The sequence below is a fragment of the Squalius cephalus genome (genome assembly GCF_949319135.1).
Source record: "Squalius cephalus genome assembly, chromosome: 11".
NCBI classification, from domain to species: domain Eukaryota; kingdom Metazoa; phylum Chordata; class Actinopteri; order Cypriniformes; family Leuciscidae; genus Squalius; species Squalius cephalus.
The window spans coordinates 12,830,863-12,848,566 of record NC_137132.1 but is presented as its reverse complement, the minus strand read 5'-3'; the positions used below and the strand labels follow the sequence as shown (position 1 = coordinate 12,848,566).

The window sequence follows — 17,704 nt, the reverse complement described above, 5'->3', positions numbered from 1 at the left end:
TTTTCAATTATGCAAATGTCTCAGTAGAACATGTTTGTTTGTTCGGTACATTTCACCGTTGTTTGTTTGGTAAATCATTTGTAATTTCGGTGCAGGTTTTGAAAACGGTCTTTTACTGTAAGATATGGACCCAACAATAATGCCACAACATGTAAGTGACTTTGTTAAATCGAATGCCTAATCTGTGATCAGTGACTTCTGATATGATTCACGTACAGTCAGATGTTCTTTGTCTCAAAAGGGTTTATTTCTCTTTATGCTTCAAATAAATCAAGCCAGTGACTAGCAGATATACAATGATGAGATCACTGCATTCATGCGCTCAACAGACACGTCTGTCATCACCGGCTAAAACACTCATCACTGCAACCTTTCATGCAACAGGAGGAGATCTAAATATGATCCTAATCGACGCTTTTTATGATTAGTTAATCTCAACAGCTGTAATAGGAAAAACATAGTAAAGATTTCGAGAGAGTTCCACATGTAATACTTATTTCATATGCAAAGATGTTAGCCAATCACAGCAGTGGGCGTTTACACTGAAGTCTCACAATGGACACGCCCCTTCCAACAGAGCGTTCAAATCAGAGGGCTAAAATCAGGCTAGAAATTGCCTTTTATTTCTAAATTATGACCATTTTTATGTGAAAATCATACTAACATTATAAGTGCACAACAAAACATTATTAAAAAAATGCAGTTCATGACCCCTTTAAATGTGAGATATAAAGTTTAACTCTACGCCTCCCAGTGATCACAGTGCATTAGTATTTAACTGGAATATGCCACATGCTTGTCTCATACCACTCTTTGAATCTCTGCTTTCTCTGTTCAGTGTGTCAATGCACCAGTGTGTGAGTCCATCTGAGTCAGTCTCTGCTGCAGAGTTTTGACTCACTGAACAGCTCTGCTATTTTTAGCCTCTGCAGCTAACAGGTTACAGCAAGCCTTGCCTTCACCACAAGGGCTGAACACCAAAACCGAGAAGGATTGCTTCTGGAAAGATGCTTGTGAATGCCGTCTCTGTTAAATAGTAAGGGTGGGGATGGGTGGTCACTTCAAAACAGTCAACCTATGCCAGTGTTTCAAGCTCTGGCATTTTAAAGGGATAGTTCACACAAAAATGGTAAAATTAAATATTCATTATTTACACACCATCTATATTCCAAACCTAAACACATACACACAAAAAAAGATGAAATAAGAAGTTCATGAGAATGTTCATGTTCAGTTCCATATAATGAAAGTGGATAGGGACTGTGGCTGGCAAACTCCAAAAAGGACGAGTACACCGTAAAGCATAATAAAAGCGGTCCATATGATCCATATGCTATTCCAAGTGTTGTTAAGCCATACACTAGCTTTATTTGAGAAATGCACTAAAGCACTCAAATCTTTTTTGACAGAAACTGGCCACCATCTGCTTTCTGTTTGGAAAAGCTTGGAGCTTCTTATTTTGTGTTCCACTGAAAAAAAAAGATATTCATACAGTGCTTTTGCGTAACTATCTCTTTAAGAGTTTGCTTTTGCCTACAGTCTTGTGTTCCAAGTAAACACTAAAGAGCGCTGCTGCTGGACGAGGAGGCAGATGCAGATGTGAGATCATTGGCCAAAAAAAGAAGGCTCTCCCTGAGGACTACACTTTCACCAGCCAATAAACAGAACCCGATCCGCTCGGAGCACCATCATTCCTTACTGCAGCCTGATGTTTCTGGAACATGAGCACTTGGTGTTCTTGGTTTGATTTTCTGCTGAGTCATTACGTCCCTAGACGCCTCATCCTATGGCTGGATAGAGCACCTCTGCTTCTGTGTGCTTCTCATATTCCTGCATTTAGTTCACTTAAAAATGAATTTCTGACACCATTTACTCATCTCACGTTGTTCCATACCTATATGACATTCTTATATATCAATTAACTGCATGTACTTAATATAGAGTTAGGGTATGGTTTAGTTACTTGTAGTTATGCATCATTTACTGTTACTACTATAGTAAGTACACGTAGTAATGTGTAACTTTAAAATAAAGTGTTACCACAGAATGTCTTTGAGTTGTTCTTTTTCACACAAATGGAAGCAAGTAAAAAAATGTGCGTTCACGGCATGTCAGCATGTTACCGATATTACGATTCCGAATTGTAAAAAGCGTTCACGTCTTTGCAGAACAAATTACAATTTGAAAACTGAATTTTCTGAGCTCCAACTTATGGGCCTCATTTATAAAATGTTGCGTAGAAACAGTCCTATATTTGATCTTACCATAGTTTCTCAAATGTGCGTACATGTGATTCAGAGAACGAACGCACATACAAAAAACGGATTTCAGATGTGAAATCTATAAATTGCAAATTATCTTGAAATTGTGCACAAGCAGCTGACTTGTTGCCTTTCTGCCTTATAGGCAATGATTCTGCAGGCAGCGTTTGCGCACAAATGTAGGCCTACCTCATGAAACTGATTTCGGACAGACTTCTGAAGCTGCGTAAAAGTTTAATGATCTACAGCAAAATAGAGCAAGCTTTGGTGAGAGCTAAACAAATATTTAGTTACTACGACAGTAATTTCTCACTAGAAATTATATCAGAAGTGGAAATCTTTGATCAAAAACGTACATTTACACAAACTGATCAGCAACCGCACCATTCAGACGCCATCTTTCTTTTCCTAGCTTAAATGTCACAGAATGGATAACAAAAGACTGTGGGATATCAAAGGCAGCGAAGGATACATCTATGTTGCCTTCAAAAATCGATCAGATGAAGTTATCTCGGGAGACAGGAAGTAAAGCTATAACATTGGATTCAAAGCCTTGATGTCTCTCTATGGAATGCGTCCTCCGAAGGCAGCATTTCTAAGTTTTCGGATGCAGCTCGACTCTCTGCCTCAAGGAAAAATGCGTACATCTGCTTAGACCCTGACGTGGCGGTAAGCAGTTTTCCATGTCCAAAACCATTTTTATAAATATGAATGTTGGAGTGGAATTTATCATACACACACTCTAAGTTCAAATCTGTGCGTATGCATGTTTTACAAATGAGGCCCTGTACCATGTGACCACTGTATCACCTGACTGCTGCAGATTCATTTTGGCAGATCGTTTCAGATTCGCTAACAGCTCAGAGTAGATTGTCACGGGTTGTCATCTCATAATTATTAATTAAAATGCAGCAAAAAAAAAAATTACAAATAAATGCTTCTCTAGACCTTGCATTTAAAACGCGCTCTGTGTACATGTCCCCTTAATTCGCATTTCTGGCCGTAAAATATTGTCATCCAAACCCATGTCTTATGCCTTTCACTATTTCTTACAGTGTTTCACAATTACCTGAAATGTTGTGGCTTGGCATCCAGCTCTCTGACTAATACTGCCATTATGTGCGATGTGATAACTTTCTCTTTGTTTAATAATGGTGCCGAGGGAACAGCGAGACAAGACGTATATTGCTTTAAGTCTCGTTTTGCAAGAGCGGAAGGTCATATGAGGACTAGGAACAAGAGGATACAGTTATAATCCAGTGTATATATGCCCTCAGTGTGTGTTTTTCTTTGTAGCTCCTGTCTACATATTCATCTATCAACCACCGGAGAGCTGGGTAATCAACTGTAGGTGATATTATTATTCGCCCACACACTCACCAGAGCACCAGCCAAACTCTGACAGACCTTAAACAACCCCAGTCAGCGAGTGTGTGAGATAAACTCCGGGTCCAGACACTGAATGACACCAGCCCTTCACAGACACACACTTGCACTGCCTCCTCCGCAACTTGAGGAGAGAAAGAGAGAGCCAGTTGCTAGGAGACGCGGCCTCCAGTGCAAACACAGAGCCATCTGTCTGTGTAAAGAGGAGACGTAGGGCAACTGAAAGGCTGGCACACTCCCTGGAACAACAGAGGAATGGAGAGCAGCCACCATCTTGTATTTTAAGCTCCTCCATATTGAAATAATGCTCTTTTTGTTAGAGTGAGCCCACATCTGGATTTTTACCTCATTTGCAGTGTTGAAGGAAGGAAGGACTGGAGTTTATCTGTTAATCAAGTTGAGGCTGAATTTAAAATGTTTAACTTTTAGTTTTAAGACAAAAGATAGAAAAATGTAATTCAAGCAATATTTCACCCAAAATGGAAATTATTTACACTAATGTCATTCCCAATTTGTATGGTATTCTTTCTTACGTGGAACATAAAAGGAAAAGATTAGTAAAATGGCCAAGCTGCTCTTTTTCATACAATGAAACACAACATACAAATATGACTTGTACCCAGTATTACAAGTCTTTTTACAAGGGATAGTTCCCCCCAAAAAGAAAATTGACATAATTTACTCACCTTCATGTCCTCCCAAACACATATGATGTAGTTGAAGTGGGTTTTTTTTGTACATACAAATGGAAGTCAGTGGTAACCAACATGAGGGTAAAATGACAGAATTGAAATTTTTGGGTGAACTATCCCTTTAAGAAATACCATTGTTTTGTGAAAGGGAAGAAATTTAAGTCATTATTTGCTGGAATTTTTTTTATCTGCCATTGCTTTTAAGTCTCGTTTGCGGATATCATTCTAATTCAATACATTCAATCACCTTCATGTTTGAATATGTGCACGTGTGAATAGGATTTGAGAGCTATGTGAAAAGGAAGAAATTTAACAAATAACTTAAAAGTTTTGGTCTACTGTACATTTTAGCCCGACTTGTATGGAAAAGAGCAGCATGGACAGGCTAAACATCTCATTTTGTGTTCCATAAAAATACATTGTGATTGGACAACATGAAGGTGAGTAAATTACCGAATTTTAATTTTTGAGTAAACTGTCTCTTGTAAAAACAGCATGCAGTTATGAAAAGTGCCTAGAAAAATAAAAACATAAAGCAAATCAATCAATATTTCTGTTTTATTGACATTTTATAGCAATGTTGATGGGAGTTCCAATAATATCATAATTCCCCCATCATCCATTTATAAAATATACTACAGTTGAAACTTCTTACTGGAATACAAAAGTAGTAAATTTTGGTGTCCAGACATAAAGCGATAACAAATGCAACAACTTAGTCCCTGACACAGATGAAAATCAGTTATGGTGAATAAATACATTTATGCACATATATATTTCCACGTATCAATTCAAATTTTGAGTCAATTAAGAAGTTTGTATTTCCACTATATACAACCCAACATGCTACCATTCTCTTCACCCAAGCAAAAAATAAATAAAACTTTTGTTAGGTCAACTCATTTGCAGTTGGGTCTTTGGTGATTTTTGGAGACAGTGAAGCGTCATTTAGGTACAGAGGAGCTATGATGAATAGTATTTTTAAATTTCATTTGTTTACTTTAATAACCTAATGGATAGCCAGTGTATGGTCTCATCTTTTGTCCTTATTCCCCCATAGAGTCCATTAACACGCAAGAACAGTCAGTACGAATTAACACCGTGAGACTGGGACCAGCACAAACTGTTGGAACATGGAACACAGACACAAAGATGTCCAGATAAAACACCTTGTAAACTGCTATACACAAAGGTTTACATTCACGTAATTATGGACATGTTTCATCCGAAATCAGTTAGATGGTCGTTTTATGCAAAAAGCATTTCAGTAAAGTTCACTTTACCCTTCTTAAGATGCGGTCACATTAATGACATTTCAGCAGAATTTCAATAGTGCAGCGATGTACGAAACACAGCTCACACATCACAGTCACTTTCAAACCAAGCAGTTTTCTGTCAGCCGGCTCAGTGAATTCGCATAACCAACTTGAACATGAGGGAACTTTTTCACCCTCACGTGAAACACATGGATTGAAACGACTGGATTTTGTCTGCGAAATTGTGCCAAGCAACAGTAAATGTGACCGCACCTTTGGACGGTTTAAAGGAATAGTTCTCATAGTGCATTCTCACTTTTGGGTGAACTACTCCTTTAAGCCCTTTGTGTTGGTCCGTCAGAGCTCTATTCAGAGATCTCTCCATGCCAAGTCTCCACGCTTGTGCAGATGGTGCTGAATTCGGATAGGTCAGCCTGGTAGTTTCTCACTAACACAAAGTGGAGAAAGCCCCATCAGCTCGGCGAACTCGTGACCCTGATCCTGCCAAGCACAACGTGCCCTCTGAGCCCTGCCTTATGTCATATACGTGTATGAATAGAGCCGCTTGTAGTATAAACAGTCGGGCTGAGATGAGCGTGAGAGCGTATGCTGTTGTTTTTACACACATATGTCTGTACACCTTGTGTATGCATTCATGTATCTGTGTGCTCCCATGTGCCAGGTCGGACACACACACACACACACACACACACACACACACACACGCGTGCGCTCTCTCCTCCAGACACACAAAGCCCCCCGGGGCGGCCCGCTCTCCTGATTTGGCTCCAGCTAGAGGCGTGTGTGTCAGCAGGAGATGGAGAGTAGAAGAGGGTTTAAGAGGGTAATGGCAAACCAAAGTCAGTCATTCACCCACGCATTCACCATCCACCCGTCATCTGCTTGCTCTCTCCAGGACGCTCGCTCAGTCCCAGCCGTTGTCCTTGATCATGTGGGCGAGCTCGATAATGAACTTGCCCTCCTTGTACTTCTGACTGCTCTCAAAGGCATGTTCCTGGGGGCAGGAGGAGAGCGAGAAACGACATTGACCGCAGGACTAACTTGGATGTGAAACTCATCATCATTTATGGGTTAATGTCAGACTGTTCACGATAAAAAGGAAAAATCGTTCATCTTGGTTTCATTTAGTTTTTGAAAAACTTTCATGGCAAAAAAACAACAACTGAATGACTCTAAAAATGTCATGTGGTGTAACCTTCAAATAAATTACATTTTCCTTCCACTACACATCTTAATAGTTATTATCAAAAAAGTTGCAATGCAATACAAAAAGTATCTTTTCAAATATCATGAATTATTCATAAAAAATACATTACGTTTTTTGGGGAGTCGCACCACATGACATTTTACAACCTGAACTCCTAGCTAACAAAAATAAGGGTCACACTTTAGTTTAGGGTCCAATTCTCACTATTAACTATTAACAACGACTAATAAATAAACTTGACGACTAATGCCTCAATAAACTCCTAATTACTGCTTATTAATAGTTAGTGAGGTAGTTGTTACGTTTAAGAATTAGGTAGGATAAGAGATTAAGAGATGTAGAATATGGTCATACAGAATAAGGCATTAATATGTGCTTTATAAGTACTAATAAACAGCCAATATCCTAGTAATATGAGTGCTAATAAGCAACAAGTTAATAGTGAGAATTGAACCTTAAACTAAAGTGTTACCAAAATATGTTCTAAGAACGTTTTGCTAACATTCCCATCATTTTGCTAACATTCACGTCATTGTCACAAATTATGAAAAAGTTGAATGTTCTCTGAATGTACAAAATGTCCAGTTTACAAAAAAAAAAAAAGTTTTAAAAGCATTATTCTTCATTACACGAAAGTTTAGGGAACGTTCCATTTCGTCATTTTGAAAACGTTATGTGAACGTTACTTTCAAATGTTTTAAACATTCTGAAACAAGTAGTAACATTTAAAATGTTTCAGGTAAAAAAAAAAAAACATTCCACAAGTGATGTATAAATAATGTTTTTGTGCTAATGTTTTGAGAACTTTATTAAAGACCAGATAACTTTGTACAAACATTCTATTAAGGTTACTGAAATAATGTTTTTTCATAATTTTGAGAGAACCTTTCCAGAATGTTCTGAGAATGTTCCCTGTTAGCCTTGTCCCATCATAAAAAGGCAAAATTATGACTGTTCGCAGGTGTCCTCCTCACTATGATACAATTTCCGATTTATATAAATATATATATATATATATATATCTATATATATATATATATATATATATATATATATATATATATATATATTATGCATGTTGGTTGGACCACAATTTTGTTCAAAAATTTTTTTTTCTAAGAAAATTTTACAATTGTTATTCCTTTAATGGGGCTTTTTTTCTTCATTATTGTATCAGGACAGTTTTCAGACATTCATGACTTAATTCATTTTAAGTCAGTAATTAAAAACATGGTCATCATAGAAGATAGGTCAAACTGTTTCAGAATTAAATATTTGTCCTTGCTTTTTATAGCTGATGGATGCAGGCAGAAGGGAGCACTCATCAGATTTCTGGAGAAGGGCACTGGGTCAAGCTTCTCTGAAACGTCTGCATTTACACTGACAAAAATATCTGCCGTATTTATAAATAACCAGGCCACTATGGGAACGTATACTTGTTTGTGTGCATATTGGTGTTTGGTCCATTGGTCCAGACTCCATGTCAAGGGCGACCGGAAATCCACTAGCCCGAAAAAACAATCGGCATGCGGCACAGCTGCTGATTAAAAATGGACACCATGCAAGGAATGTGTCCTGCTTAGACAAGTCTTTATGAGCAAGCTTGAACTCGCAATGCCATGCATATTAACAATGTGCTATTATCTCGAGTGATCGTGACTCTGGTGACTTTTTCGGTCAATGTTATCATGCAAACATTCACTTTCTTCAGGTAAATGGGGCTGCAAGTAGGCTATTTGTTGAGCACGGGACTTATGGGTGTAAATGGAAAGCTTTAAAGGAATAGTACACCCAAAAATTGAAATTCTGTCATCATTTACTCACCCTCATGTTGTTGTATGACTTTCTTTCTTCAGTGGGGTCCAACATTTTTTGGACCCCATTGACTTCATTATATGGGCAAAACAGTTCACAGAAGAAAGAAAGTCAGAATTGTCATTTTTGGGTGAACTAATGTGCAGTTATAATGTTAGCCATAAGTGTCTCGCACATCATTTATAATTCAGTTTTTCCATTTTCCACCCTCTCTATGCTGTTTTTGCTACTGTACATTTAAGACTACGATGTGTAAATGACCTGTGTTATGAGGTGATGTCACTTTTATGTAAATGTACTTTAACTTTCCATGTGTTGTGAGGGTTTCCTTACATATTTCCACCCCAGTGTGGTTTTGCAGTTTTCGCAGTAGATGTCGGCCACCGCATGAAGCCCCGTGAGCAGAACCCGCTCCTCTGCAGGGCCACATCCCACGTTCACCCTGAGGACACCAGTGAGACACAATCACGGAAAGGAAGATACAATCAGGTGACTTTCTATTCATCAACGAATCCTGAAAAATTAAATGCATCATGGTTTTCACAAAAAATATGAATCAGCAACTATTTTTAACATTGATAATAATAATAATAATAATAGTTTCTTGAGCAGCAAATCAGCATATTAGAATGATTTTTGAAGGATCATGTGACACTGAAGACTGGAGTAATGATGCTGAAAATTCAGCTTTGCATCACAGAAATGAAATCCATTTCAAATATAATAAAACAACGTTTTAAAGTGTAATCACAATATTATTGTTTTTACTGTATTTTTGATCAAATAAATGCAGCCTTGGTGAGCAAAAGAGTTTTTTAAAAAACAGTAAGAAAGCTTTCAGACCGAACTTTTCAGCGGTAGAGTGTATGCGCACAACTGCCATGTCAAACTCCTTCAAATAACAGAACTGTACAAACAAATATCCATTTAAAAACACAGAAGCAACTTACACAGAGTTGAAGAGATAAGCTCTGCCCTGACTTCCTTGAAAGGACTAAAAGAAAAAAAGAGAATTGCATGTGATATCTCACTTAAATGTTCATCTGAAAGCGTGTTAAAAAGCAGCTTTTCATCCGTGCAGAACTGATGTGACATTAAACAGCATGTGTTGATCTTCCAATCTGTGCGCTTCTCATATGCTTAACAAACATGTTTGTTCGTGTCGTCAGGTGGTAATTTCTCCGCTCATTAATCACCTTGGAGATGAGTTCGTCATGGTTGGCGAGGTGTGCTCTGCAGTGGATGCAGCTGTAGGTGCGGTGGCAGCTGGGCAGGTACGCCTGGAAGGTTTTGGAGCGCGTCATGGTGACCATGGGCCGGGTCGGCGGGCGGTGCAAGAAGGGGCTGCCGGCCCAGGTCGGCTCACATGGGAAGCACCGCAACACACAGGTGAGGGCCGTGGTGGGGCGGGGTGGGAGGTATACACCTGCACACACAGGGATGTCCTGGGATGAGTATCACAGCTGTATAGATTGCATTGCACTCTTTTTGTGAGCGAACTCTAAGTCAACCTGTGCCGTGAATTTGAGGCGGGACTATCTGTTGAACAAGGTTAGATTACTATTGCTCAAGCATAGTACTTGGGTAGGGTTAGAAACCAATTATTCAGAATCTACAATGCAACTGAATCTACAGTGTGAATCATACACTTCTTAAACAAATTAATCTTATAAGCAGGAGCTTTTGTAGCTCAAATATAACCTTACAGTGCAACCAGTTTAACCCAAAGTTGAACATTCCTCAACCAAGTGTGCCGCACGCATCCTAAAAAGTGAAGTCAAGACAATTTGATCGCCCCCTGGTGGCATGTGATCGAATGGAACACGAGCCAAACTTAAAAATTCCAATTACTCTTTTCCAAAGATGGTTTCTGTAATTTTAGTTAGTTCTCATCATGTAAACATTTTCAAGTGTTAGTTTTCCCATTAAGTTTATAATTATAATATGTTATAATTAGTTATTGCGCAGACTCTGGCTCCGAACTACGCAATCAGCAACAATCGGTACTGGGAAATTTTTGCTTAACAGTGGAAGGAAGAAGAGTTGCGATACCCAACTTTTATACAGTCTACGTCCACAAATCTCGGTGACCAAACCCGCCCCACCCCCCCCCCCCGCTCAGATGTATGAAATAGACATTCAGTGCCTCGTTACGCTGCTTTCGTTTTAAAAAACATGGGTACTCCCATTAAAAAAATTGGAAAAATACTCTAGCCTCTGAGGAAAAAAACTCTTAAGTGGATACAAGGCTTAAAACACATTGTGCGAGAATTTTTTTATATTATATTAATAATTAAAATTATCTCATCATTTGGCAACAGAATTGTATTGTCTTCCCAACTATTTTCATCCTCAAAAATACTAAAATAATTGTTAAACATTGAGGAATCTGGTTTGTTAAGAAGAATCAGAAGTGGAACTGGAAACCTTCAATTTCTCATGGTTCCAATCCCTAAACTTTGGTACATAACTTGTCCTACACAGTTCATATTTAATCAACAAAACCTTAAATCCAGTGGAGTTGTTGTTAACTAAAACTCAAGTTACTAAAAATCATTTTCATTAATTGAAATAAAAATTAAATCAGGCAAAATATAAATATAAGATGAAAAACTTAAACTCAAAAAAACGTCAAAATAAGAATAAATATATAAATAATACTAAAACAATACTTCTTACATCATGTGGCTTGTTGAGGAAAGGTGTGCTGTTACTTTTCTAAGTGATCAGATACTTTCCTGTAGGCTCTTTTAACTTGGGCCAGAAAGACTTGGTGAGAAAGACATTGTGGTAGCCACTTTGGCATGATCATACACACTTTCCATTTTGTTCACTATAGTGGAGCAGAAATTGCACGCTTCCCCTTTAAGAATGTCCAGTGGTTAGCATCTGTTTTTATGCACCAGTCTGATGCTTTATTGTTGCTTTGTTGAGGCAGGGGTGAGCCCGTCTTAAGAGCCCAGAGCAAAAAGGCGCCTCTTATGTTCTGTCCATTGTTTTTCCGTCAAAGCGTGGGGCTGGGGAATAAAGAGGCTACTGATGGATCGAAGCGCTTTCCCACACAAACACACAACCGTCGGCTGGGGAAAACGCACACTCGTACTCGTCCACAAATAAACTCTCTAGCATTCTGGTGACCCGCTCTCGCCCCAGTTCCACACTCTGACCCATGCGGGTATTTTAGGACTCTGCGAGTTTGCTCAGGACATGATGCTGAAAAGGACCCATGGTGTTTTCTTACAGTTTACCGTCAACCAAACGATGCACTTTGATACACTGCTATAACTGCATAATAGATGAGATAATGGATTTCTCTTTCTCTCGCACAAGCTTTGGGAGAGACAAAGTGGCTTTTATTTGTTTAAAGTTAATTCTGGTTCCGTCTATACATGTATATTATATTTTAACTGAAATGTAAGATGTTTTGTATGGAAACATCAATGAATTATCATTAGAAGAGTGGAAACCTAATGGTTTACCAGTATTTCAGGGAGATGTAAACTATCCTTTGAGACTCAACGCTCGCTGAAGGAACCAATGAGTAAGAAACGATCAAATACGCCTTTTATTGCTCTGGAATGCTTTTTCCAACATTTTTTCTTGGGATTTTGTGTTTGTATCCCTCCTTATTTACGCAGCTGCAAATTGAATCCAGGTTTTGTATTGCCATAAAAGGCAGATCGATAAGAGCAAAGGGAGAGAGTCTCAGTATGGTTTCATCATGCAGACAAAAACATATTCGCTGAGCTCTGATCCGTGAACGCTGATGAACCTTCAGGCACAACCAGTTCAAATACTGATCACTGATCCAACACATAAACTGTGCCACAGATCACAAAGCTGGGCACAAGCAGAATAGAAAGCAGCACATCTTATAAGATGCCTTATAGTAATTGTATGTAGTGTTCAAGAGATTAAACTAGGGTGATAGAGGCAGAAGATTCAATCAGATTTTCTAAGCTGTTCTGAGTGTTTTTAGGGTCTGCAAAGAACAAACAATACTAAAGATCACAAATAACAGCATTAAAGGAATAATTTACCCAGAAAATACAATTCTGTCATAATGTCTCTCGTGTCATTCCAAACCCATTCACAGCTCTTTCCTTAACTAGGTCTGTCTGTCATGCTCCAAAAATGACAAAAAGCACCATAAAGGTAGTCCCAATGGCTTGAGCGCTATCACCCTGTAGCCCAAGACTGGTTGCCCACTGAAGCTAAGCAGGGTTAAACCTGGTCAGTACCCTGGGTGGGAAAACTCCTGGGAAAACTAGGTTGCTGCTGGAAGAGGAGATAGTGAGGCCAGCAGGGGGTGCTCATACTGTGGTCTGTGTGGGACACTATACTGTGAAAAAAGTCTCTTTGGATGAGACGTTAAACCGAGGTCCTGACTCTCTGTGGTCATTAAAAATCCCAGGATGTCTTTCAAAAAAGAGTAGGGGTTTAACCCCAGCATCCAGGCCAAATTTGCCCATTGGCCACTGTCCATCACCATGGCCTCCCAATCATCCCCATATACTGATAGACTTCATCACTGTCTCCTCTCCACCAATAAGATGGTGTGCAGTGCGTGTTCTGGCGCACTATGGCTGCCATCCCATCATCCAGGTGGATGCTGCACATTGGTGGTTGAGGAGATTCCCCCCTTCCATATGTAAAGCGCTTTAAGTGCCTAGAAAAGTGCTATATTTTGACTTAACAAATTATTATTATTATTATTATATTCCAAGGGCCTGTCCAAATACCACACTTGCAGTCTTTGCACTTGACTACTTGTCTACATCTATGATGTATTTCCTGTATTTGGCCCAAGAGTTTAAGTGGGCGTTAAGACTGCAAGTGTGTGAAGAACTTTTGATTACCTGATGATTTATTTACACACACAGAATACAGCTTTATTTACACATTTTGATTTTTATTAATTTGCACTTTAAAATCCCAATTCAGAGGCTGAATCTATCGAAGGCCGCATTCGAAAGTCGATTGAGTCACCGCGGCATGACGAAGGCTGTCCCAAGTCGAAGGCTCCTTCAGATGCGGCCTCGAAATGCGTCATTTGTTTAGTGGGCAATGAAGGATATAACAAATGGATCCTTCTCAGCCTAGCCTATCCCAGAATTCATTGTGCGCCGGTGATAACAGGACATTTTTGAGAGAAATTGTCAGATTATACTTTTAAATGTAACTATTGGGTTTCAATTTACTCAAATAATCTAATGTATCTAAATGTAACAATTCAAATTTTGACATTACCTAGATGCGATTTTATATAGTTTATACTCTTTATTATGTCCATAAATGGACCAATGTGAACATATTTAGACAGGGTTTGAACCCTGTTTTGTTTTTAGGCAGCTGTCTAAGTTGCTAGGTGAGAAGAACAGTCCTCCATAGGCTAGACCGTCCCATTTAACAACTTCTGGTCCGACCTGGAGTGTAAGTTAAGGGCACTGAGCTTTGGAGATTTTTCAGACTTAGGACAGTCAAGTGTCCAAGACTGCAAGTGTGGGTATTTGGACAGGCCCGCAGTCTTCTGAACCCAGACTCTTAGTTTTATGGAAAGAGTTGCGTAAATATGTTTACTTTTGAGTTCCATGAAATAAATAACAGCATACAAGTCTGGAAAGACATAATGGTGAGTACTGTAAATAATGACAGGGTTTTCATTTTTTGGGGAACAATACCTTTAACTTTGTTAATTTCCCCCTTAAATGAATATCCCGAGGTTACCGTAGTCAGCCGTATCCAGTCCATATCCAGATCAGATGGTGGACCAGCACCAAGAAGACACGACCACAACGCAGCCCTGAATGTCAGCAGAGATCCTGTCTACTAGACAATCCCCTGCGAAGGCCTCGTCGACACGACAGCCATCGGCACAGATCCTCAGCAAAGACCACAAGAACCAGACAAGACCAGAGACCTATGACCAGCTTCGTCTCCATACTGGCGTGATGAATCTGATCTTCAAGCAAAAGGAACTGTATGAAATATTTGAATGCTACCAATCCACAATCTGATTTCTGACTTGTGATGCAGACTGAATCATAATCACACTATGTTCGTTCGTTGGCCAGAGGAAAACTGGTCCCATGACTGAGCCTGGTTTCTCCCAAGGAGATTTTTCTCCCCTCAATTCTGTCACCTGATGGAGTTTGGGTTCCTTGCCACTGTCTGTCGCCTCTGGCTTGCTTAGTTGAGGACACTTAATATTCAACAATATTATTGATTTCTATTGGATGAGAACTGAACTGTGCTGGACGATGACATCGCTGTTTTCTGCAGAACTGCTTTATAGATTAAATGAACTCATTTAATAATTGATGATCTTTCTTTACAATAGAACCGAATCAACACTGAGCTGACTTCAGTTGGACAATGACACTCTATTCTTTTAGAGCTGCTGTACACTGAATCATTTTCCTGTTATCACTGTAAAGCTGCTTTGAAACTATCTGTATTGTATTGTATTGTATAATGCGCTAGACTTTATAAATAAAGGTGACTTCACTTAATGTCTCCTGCTGAATGCTCTGATAAATTTGTTGTGACAGAGGGGTTGTAGCACTCATCACTTCAAGGACTGTGCAACGCAAGGACCTTCCTTATGTAACCAGAGCAGCGCTGATGGGGATAACAGCAGCAACAGAAAGAGAGGAAACACATCCTTGAGCTGCGTCCATCCCTTCACTAGCTGTCCGGCCTCCAGCGTCTTATTTAACAGTCTTTTTGGTGATGCATTTACTGTAATTACTTTGAGATAAGATTCCTAATCTGGATTTCTGACATGATTTTTGAAACCTTACCCCCCCACAACCTTAATTTTTAAGAAAAATGGTGTAATATGATGTTACGTCATAGCAAATGATTAAACAAACAGCCCCTGTCATTTCCTGAGTGGGTCATGAAAATTAAAATGTTCTGCTTTTTGTGATTATCCATTTCTGATGGCTTGTATTTGCATTCATATGCAGTTTATCACACAAAGAGTGTCACGGTATAATACCATAGCTTAAGACCTGCAGGAAAAAAAAATGTGAAAAACATAATCCCTGTAGACCGGATTGGATTTGACAGTGTTTCAGAAATTACTTGTCAGCATTCAGGCTCTCTGAATTCGATCGTGTAAGAGCGAGAGAGCTCGTTGAAAATAAAACAGTAATCAATTCTTATTATTGTTTCATGCAATAAGTCAATGTTTGAGGGCTGTGCAGGACTAAACCTGATTCACTGACAGCAGACACTATGTGGGGCTGGATTTCAGCCACAATGCACTACTGGCACTGTTTCCTCCTTGGAATCACAAGCATGCTTTCAAATTTGACCCCTGACAACAGCAATAAACAACATTTAAAATAAAATAAAAAAGAACTGTTGAGCCAAATACAACATACTGGAGCAAATCGACACTAAACATGGCAGTAAAATATGAGACTTGTTGAAATATCACAATATCACACTTAAACATGTTGATAACTCAACCTACTGCTCAATGCAGTTCTGTCATTAAGCTCCATCAACTCAAACCATCAGTAACTGACTAGTTAGGGAGCTTGCTAAGTTTCAAAACACAACCAATATGCAAATGTTATTTGTGGTTAGAAGTGTATTGGTATAGTGGGTCAGTTATACGGATTTTTCTGAATATTAAATATTAGCTAACATTCAAGTATTCTAAATATCAAAAATTTTATTCAATTCTATTAACTACTCTATTCTGTTTATGCCGAATATTCTATTAAAGTTTTAATGAAAATGTTTGATATAAATATATCACATTTTTATCTAAACAATCTATTCAGTTCTATGAAATAATTAATTATTTATACTGAATATTCTATAACATTTTATGACATGTTCTAAATATGAAATATTTTGAATACTCTATATTAGGTATTGAATGTTACTGAATGTTGATCATTAATTCATAGATAAATATTCAGTAGGCTAACACTTTATTTTACAGTGTCCTTGTGTGCATCTAGTAGTTTCTATGGTAATAACTAAAAATGATTCAAAATTACATGCAACTAACCCTAACTCAAACCCTAATATAACCCTAACCCCATAGTAAACACATGTAGTTTATTAATATTACTCAGTACTTAAATGTAGCCTATAATTACACTGGAACAAGGACACTTTAAAATAAAGTGCTCTTTAAAGTATTAAATATTATTCTTTTTAAATATATGTATTTCTTTAATATAATATATTTATTAACCAGTGGGTCTGTGATCAAATACAGCAATGTTTATCTCCTGGAGAACTCCGATATGACGCAGACTGAATAAAGTGCACACTAATGCTGCTATTGATGCAGAAATGTCTTCATTTATGACGGATAGCACTTACATGCCATGCAAACGGAATGATAAAGGAGATGATTGTCAGATATGATACATGTGGCACTGATGATGCTGCAGTGATGCTGGATGTGATAGTGGAGGTGTTTGATAAACAAGCATCAGTGGCAGCATCACCACTGCGGACCTGCAGCGCATCACATCACACCATCTCCAGCAGAACTCGAACACAACACCGTCATCCTGACCTGATGCTCTTACACACACTATCAGTTGACATGATTTACATAAAGCAGATGACATAATTATCACACTTACATTTAGACTACTTGTTAAAACAACTCGCATTTACCTTTGGAAAGAAGAAAATGGGGCTGTGATATGGTGGCACGCGCTCCTCTTCCGTTTATGTAAACCGGGATTCACAGCAAACTTTGCGTATGCTTTCCTGTCACGACAAATTCCTTCTCCCGCTTCGCTCGCGGTAAGTGTGGACGTGGTGCATGTAAACTAAGTTTTGTATGGGCACGATCGCACTGTACATCACCTACAGGGCAAATGACAACTCTTTCCACCAATCACTGAGACGCAGAGGCATAGCAACATTACGCTGATTGGTCAGAACATGAAAAAACAACCAATCATAAATTGGGCTGGTATCTACCTGCAACTGTAACTGAGTTTAGAGAACTTATGTCGAAAATATCATTTTTTTCATCGACCAGAACACGTTTTACGTGGAAGTAAAAGGTACAAGATACTT

At 38.6% G+C, this 17,704-nt stretch overlaps 1 protein-coding gene across 3 annotated transcripts; it reads right to left on the bottom strand.

The window, feature by feature from the left end:
- Positions 1 to 4,879: 4,879 nt before the first annotated feature.
- On the bottom strand, positions 4,880 to 17,464 carry ypel2b (yippee-like 2b). 3 transcript variants are annotated; one of them, XM_079885957.1, is made up of 6 exons: positions 17,294 to 17,464; positions 14,366 to 14,600; positions 9,835 to 10,064; positions 9,589 to 9,632; positions 8,972 to 9,080; positions 4,880 to 6,610 (listed from the first exon to the last, which is right to left on the bottom strand). In XM_079885957.1, the coding sequence occupies exons 3-6, from the start codon at positions 9,949 to 9,951 to the stop codon at positions 6,521 to 6,523; spliced, it is 360 nt and encodes a 119-aa protein (XP_079742083.1). In that variant the 5' UTR covers positions 9,952 to 10,064; positions 14,366 to 14,600; positions 17,294 to 17,464; the 3' UTR covers positions 4,880 to 6,520. The 3 variants fall into 3 exon arrangements, with proteins under 3 accessions (XP_079742083.1, XP_079742082.1, XP_079742081.1); XM_079885956.1 differs by lacking the exon at positions 14,366 to 14,600; XM_079885955.1 differs by lacking the exons at positions 14,366 to 14,600; positions 17,294 to 17,464 and adding an exon at positions 16,991 to 17,054.
- Positions 17,465 to 17,704: the final 240 nt, after the last annotated feature.

Excerpts from the sequence above, each read along its gene's own strand:
- ypel2b (XM_079885955.1), bottom strand. Across the intron at positions 9,633-9,834 it reads ATGACGAACTCATCTCCAAG|TCCTTTCAAGGAAGTCAGGG; the intron begins GTGATTAATGAG and ends TTTTTCTTTTAG. Across the intron at positions 9,081-9,588 it reads GCTTATCTCTTCAACTCTGT|GGTGAACGTGGGATGTGGCC; the intron begins GTAAGTTGCTTC and ends TGGTGTCCTCAG.